This window comes from Pogona vitticeps, chromosome 2, assembly GCF_051106095.1.
Source record: "Pogona vitticeps strain Pit_001003342236 chromosome 2, PviZW2.1, whole genome shotgun sequence".
Classification (NCBI taxonomy): Eukaryota; Metazoa; Chordata; class Lepidosauria; order Squamata; family Agamidae; genus Pogona; species Pogona vitticeps.
In genome coordinates, this window is record NC_135784.1 from 245,996,807 (window position 1) to 246,003,246 (window position 6,440).

The 6,440-nt window shown below is 46.0% G+C and overlaps 1 protein-coding gene across 1 annotated transcript; it reads left to right on the forward strand.

Moving 5' to 3' along the window:
• The first annotated feature begins 228 nt into the window (after window positions 1–228).
• On the forward strand, window positions 229–2,979 carry CKS2 (CDC28 protein kinase regulatory subunit 2). The gene is made up of 3 exons (XM_020796573.3): window positions 229–418; window positions 1,459–1,586; window positions 2,087–2,979. The coding sequence occupies exons 1-3, from the start codon at window positions 360–362 to the stop codon at window positions 2,137–2,139; spliced, it is 240 nt and encodes a 79-aa protein (XP_020652232.1). The 5' UTR covers window positions 229–359; the 3' UTR covers window positions 2,140–2,979.
• The last annotated feature ends 3,461 nt before the right edge of the window (window positions 2,980–6,440 follow it).

Sequence of the window (6,440 nt, forward strand, 5' to 3'; positions counted from 1 at the left end):
TTCGGGCACCCACACACCCCTCTTGATCGCGAGATCTAGAAACTATTCGCGATTTCCGTTGCCACCCTTTTCACGCACAGACCCCCCTCCCTGATGGCGTTTTCTGATTGGCCAAATCCTAGAGGACGTAGAAGGACGAGAAACGGACTAGCAACAGGCTGTATCCACGTGACAACGCGCGCTCCCATTAGTCCTCGGCGGCTTCCAATCAGCGTGAAGTTGTGGGATTCAAATTGAGACGGGAGGAGGCGGGTTGGTTCTGGGCGAAGCAGCCAGTTGCTGGTGCGCGCTGCCTCGGAGGCGGAGGGCGGTTTCGTGGCGGAGAGGGGGCGTCTGGCACCGTCGCCATAGTCGTCGTCATGGCCCACAAGCAGATCTATTATTCGGACAAATACTTCGACGAGAACTACGAATACCGGTGCGAGGGCAGGGAGGGCTTCTAGGGGAGGGTCTGGGCTCGCTCATGTTTCTTTGGCCCGACTTTTTTCCATCCCGGCCCCTCTCCCTCACGGCGAGCCCTTCTGAAAGGGAAACCGAGAGCCTTCGGCCCTGGTTTTTCTCCTCGCCTGGGTGGAAGGGAGGGAAGCCTCGCCGGCGCCCTTGAACAACGGGCCTTTGAAGCGGAAATGGCCCGAGCGAGGCGAAAACGGGGCTTCTTCAGAGCCAGGTTGGAGACCGGGAGAGCCCCCGAAGCTCTCGGCTTGGGTGGGCGCAAAGTAGAAACATGGCGCCGACATTTTAAAAGGGATCGTCAGTTTCCTTTGTAAGCTACAGGTCCACTGGATCCACTTTAGAAAGAGCCCGGAGGGGGGTTATGAAAATATTTGTTTCCTAGTTTTTGGATGTGCTTGTTATTTTGGCTTGTCTTCCAAACATCTAAAAGACAGGTCCCTCTCTCCTCCCCCCTTCTAAATGTCAATAAGTTAACCCGAAGATCAAGCCTGCCCTCCGTGAAATCTGTTTCGTGAACTGGGTTACTTTTAATGTGTAAGTTGAAACAGATGGTTGAAGTCTTTGCTGCCCGCATTGTGATATATAACGATAACCAGTAATCTCTGATCTTGATGATGATCAGCGGTACCTTATAGCTAGCTATCTTGCCCAAATAATTTTGAAGCGATCAGCTGTTGTAAATTTGGGTGTGTAAGACACCATATGAAAGGGCTGTCTGTAAACCTCGTAATAAAGTTCATTCGTGATATAGCAAGTAATAGGTCATTTTTCAAAAGTCTTTTGTAGTGGTGCAAACCTAAAAGTATTTGACAATGCTCTGCCAAGCATCTGAACATTTGATATTGTCATCATAACTGTACCATCTGTATTTTCAGAGGTGAAACAAGTTGAAAATAACACTTTTAAAACTTCAGGCATGAATGAAATAATGTGGAGTTATTTCTGACAAGCGTGTACAGAACCAAGTGGCTGTAAAAAGTTACAAATAATTTTTATTTTTCATAGACATGTGATGTTGCCAAGAGAGCTCTCAAAGCAAGTACCAAAAACTCATTTAATGACTGAAGAAGAATGGAGAAGGCTTGGTGTTCAGCAGAGCCTTGGCTGGGTCCACTATATGATTCATGAACCAGGTAAAAGTATCTCCCTCCTCTTGATTCAGGAGAAAAAGGAAAAATCGCTTCTGAAGCATGCAGTAGATCTTTATTAAGAGTGTATATTTGATGCTGAGTCCCTATTCCTTACACTTTAAATTTAAAAATATTAAATCTTAATTAAAATGTTACATTATAGCCAAACAGGACCGTGTTGAGTGGTTGTTGATGGTCCATCTTGGCATTGTGAGGATAAAAATGCAGAGTATTTATAGTTGTCCATGATCAATTTAAATTCAGGTGAAGTTAAAGTAAAGAATTTTTGTGGAACAAGCACTGATGTGGTAGACAGACCACTTTCTAACTGGAGACAAAGGGAGTTCAGGCTTAATTATCTTGATAATCCCTCCCATTTTGCCTTGATTTTGAATACAAAGGGATCTGAGTAGTGGTGGCTGTATTTAAAAAGTGGCTTACTCTAGATGTCAGGTACAGGATTACACAATAGAGTTGCACATTTCCTGTTTTTCTTCCCACAGAACCACATATCCTCCTCTTTAGAAGACCACTTCCAAAAGGACAGCAGAAATGAATGACTTCTCTAACTTCTGGAACGTTATGTAAAATTGTAAATATGTTGGTAGTATTCAGTGAATACTTGAGAATGTACAAATAAATCATTATCTGTGCATGAGCTGTATTATTCACAGCAACAGAGCTCAGTAAAATGCAAAGTAGGCTGCTAAGGTCTTGAACTCTATTGTTAACAAGTGTCTATTTGATATTTTCAATTTTGTTCAATAAAGTTTACAATTTACATGTAACGTATTGGGTATAATAATCTTCAAAGATCTATTTCTTTTATTCTATAAGGGTTGGAGCAATATATCCTGTGGCTTTTCAGCTGTTAAAATAGGTCTGATAAAATAAACATTTTTATGGTAGATTCTTTTGTATGCATTTCATAGCCTTTGTTTATGTTACTCATAATATCTCTGTAAAAAAGTTATGTTAAAAACTATCCATTCAGACCTACTGATAATGAAGTACTGAAGAAAATGCATAATATAATACTAATAAACAGCAGGATATTCACAGTAGTTACCTCAGCCTGCAATGTATTGGATATATCAATTTGGAATGTAAATATTTACTAGGAAAAAGGGCATACAGGAAAGCTAGACCTTAGGTAATGCCCATATGCAAATATGCCAACTTTAAGAAGCCAAACTGATTATTAGTTCTCACTGTGAGCAGCAAAATTGCCAACAGGATTTTTAGAAAGATAGTGCCAGTATTTGTAAAAACTTTATAGCATTATTCACATTGCTAAATCTATTCTGTGATGTAATTTTTCCTGCCTTTCTTTGTTGCAATGCTGGATACATGGAACAAGGCTCACATTAAAATGTAGCAGTTTCCTTTAAGGAGATATATTTTTGATTTTGAGGTGTTTTTTGGGGGGGAAGGGGGGCTGATATGCCTGCACAAAGGCTGCTCATTTGAAAGGAAAGTGAGGATTATCCAATTCCTATCTTTATCCTCGGGGAGCTGGCATTGCTTACATAAATGTTTAAAAAGTCAAAACCTGAAAATTTCCATTGCAGAAGCAAAATAGAGACAATATGAATAAGAAGGCATACTTTTAGTCTTGCTGTTTAAAAGAGAGCATGTTTGATTCCTAGACCTTTTACTATGTAACCACTCTCTGGACATGTCCAGCTTGTTGATCTCTTCAAACTCATGTCCAAAGCTAGACATAGTATTCCAGCTGAGTTCATACCATACCAAACCAAAGCAGTGCTATCACTTCCCTTTATCTGGATGTTGCACTTCTGTTGACATAGCCTGAGTTATTTTGTTTTCTGCTGCTGTATCATCACACTGTTCACTCCTGTTTAATTTACAGTGACCTATGACTCTTAGGGAATAGGGACGTGGTGGCACTGCAGAAGCCTCTGTGCTGCAAGGTCAGAAGACCAGCAGTCGTGAGATCGAATCCACGTGACAGTGAGCTCCCATCGCTTGTCCCAGCTCCTGCCAACCTAGCAGTTTGTAAGCACGTAAAAATGCGAGTAGATAAATGGGTACCACCTCGGCAGGAAGGTAATGGCATTCCATGTCTAGTCGTGCTGGCCATGTGGCTACAGAAACTGCCTTCGGACAAACACTGGCTCTATGGCTTGGAAACTGGGATGAGCACTGCACCCTAGAGTTGGACACGACACCCCTGGATTAAATGTCAAGGGGAATCTACCTATGACTCTTAGGAGTCAGATATGGAGGCAGTGGCAGATTTTACTTTCTTGGGCTCCGTGATCACTGCAGATGGTGACAGCAGCCACGAAATTAAAAGATGCCTGCTTCTTGGGAGGAAAGCGATGACAAACCTAGGCAGCATCTTAAAAAGCAGAGACCTCACCTTGCTGACAAAGGTCCGCATAGTCCAGGGGTGGGCAATTAATTTCTATAGGGGGGCCACATGAAAAATCTGAACTGTGTTCGGTGATCAAGTTAAAAATGAAATGGAAGGATGTTATGATTGTTTTTATTTTAAACTTGTTAATCTTCACAAATACTAAAGAGGTTTTTTGCAGTATGATAAGCAACTGATCAACTTTAGACAAAACGTTGTAAGTGGTTTTGATGTTCAGAACTCCGCGGGCCGGACAGGAGCGGCCCGCGGGCCATATGTGGCCCTCGGGTTGCACTTTGCCCAGGTCTGGCATAGTCAAAGCTATGGTTTTTCCAGTAGTGATGTATGGTGCTGGAGAAGACTCTTGAGAGTCCCCTGGACTGCAAGGAGAACAAACCTATCAGTTCTGAAGGAAATCAACCCTGAGTGCTCACTGAAGGACAGATCCTGAAGCCGAGGCTCCAGTACTTTGGCCATCTCATGAGGAGACTCCCTGAAAAAGACCCTGATAACGTGTGAAGGCAAGAGAAGGGGACGACAGGACAGGACGGTTGGACAGTTGCACTGAAGCTACCAATATGAATTTGACCAAACTACAGGAGGCAGTGGAAGACGGAAGGGCCTGGCATGCTCTGGTCCATGGGGGTACGAAGAGTCAGACACGACTTAATGACTAAACATGACCCTTAGATACTTTTCACGCATTTCACTGCCAGGCCAGATGTCACACATCTGATATTTGTGTATCTGCTTTTTCCTAATTAAATGTTGAACTTATAGTTTTTGTGGAAATTCATTTTGTTTATTTTGGCCCAATTCTTTAGTCTACTGAAATCAAATCTTTTTTCTGTCTTCTGAAGCGTAGGCTATGCCTCCAGGTTAGGTGTCATCCGCAAATTTGATGAGTACAGTATCTGCTTTACACACTAATCCTACTCAGACTTAAAAACACTGAACGACACCATGCCTAGGACAGAACCCTGTAGTACTCCGAGTTGTCAGTTCTTTTCCTGATGAACTATTGGTGCATGTTTTTTTTGGGTGCAGCCCGTCAGCTAGCTACAAATCAGTAGCTGCTTGGCCCCAAGAGTATGAGAGATTCCTCTTCAAGTTACAGTACTCTTTGGGATACAAACCACCTGCTCCCTGTTTCAGTTGTGAAGTTGAAAACTTATCTGGCAATTCAGAAATGTTCAATCAAAGAAATCATTTTTATATTCCATAAAGGCGCACCAGTTTTGCCACTTTTCAGTTACTGATTGATAGCTGTGGTTACAAGGTCGTCTTTTAGGAGCCACCAAATTCTGCTGTTTTAAGCCCGACAGCGCCGGAGCAGCCTCCGTGCGGATGGGACCCTGGCTATCCCCCACCCCTGCAATGGCACTCAGGACCCGATGAAAGCAAGAAACCCACCAGCCGCCCATTCCGTCTCAACGCCTAGGTTAAGCAAATGAAAAGGGAAGGGGGAGATGAAGTCTGCCCTTTTGTTTCCGTTTCCAGAAAATACTTGGCGGAGACCAAACCATTCCCTAAAGCAAACAAGCGGATGGAAATTTAGGCGGGCGGCTCCGGAACCACGGCGCTGGAGAGATGAAGGAAGCGGGAGAAGATCCCCCCAAATCTGGAGGATGAAAGAACACGGCGTCCCCCTTGCCGGGGGACTCTCGGGAGACCCGGCACGGGCAGTGCGCGCAGTCTTTGGGACAGAAGAGCTTGTCGCCCCCTCTCCTACCACCGATCCTTAACAAGGGCTCGGATTACAGCAGCCCAGAGAGCAGGAACGGGCAGCGCCTCGATCCCCGCTCCCAGATACTGTTGGATTACAGCTCCCATCAGGCCTACTCGGCAGCTCCAATAAGGACAAGGGACCATCGGGGTTGCGGTCCGACAACGGTTGGGTTTGTAAAACAAAAGACACATTTCTCCCCCCACCTCCGAGGCACAAACTCCGTCTTCCCTCTCAGGAGCGCTGCCGTTGGGACTTGTAGCTAGAGGCTGCGGGGCGGAAGTCCCAGCCCCCCCCCCCCGCTTCCCCAAAGGAGATTTCCAAGCTCTGCTCGTGGGCTTCCCCGTTTCAGCCCTTCCAAAAGCAGAGCCGCTGCTGGCGAGCCCTCTTTCCCTTCCCAGCCTCCTTCGCGCTCGGGCAAGGGCCGGCCCGGGGCTTCTCCAAACCCGAGGCCCTCGGGCAGGAGACATAGCCGGGCGGCGGCGGCGGCTCTTTCCTGCGGGATCCACCCACACGGTCCCCGCCGCCTCCTTCGCGAAGCCGCGCTTTGGCGCCGTTAAGGAGGACCGCAAGGGCTTCGTCCTCCTCCCGCGGGGAAGAAAGGGCGAGAGAAAGAACGGCGGCCGAGCCTTCTAGAAGAGCCTTTCCCGTTTGCCTCCGGTGTCATGACGACCGGCACGTGGTCGAGACGCTTCTGTTTGATTGGCTGCGCCTCCTTGAAAAGCTGGCGTCGCCTCCTTGACAGCTTAGG

Bases quoted from the DNA above. Each gene is read 5' to 3' on its own strand.
- CKS2 (XM_020796573.3), top strand. From the start codon at position 360: ATGGCCCACAAGCAGATCTATTATTCGGACAAATACTTCGACGAGAAC. The intron at 419-1,458 runs GTGCGAGGGCAG...TATTTTTCATAG, and splicing joins GACGAGAACTACGAATACCG to ACATGTGATGTTGCCAAGAG. The intron at 1,587-2,086 runs GTAAAAGTATCT...TTCTTCCCACAG, and splicing joins CTATATGATTCATGAACCAG to AACCACATATCCTCCTCTTT.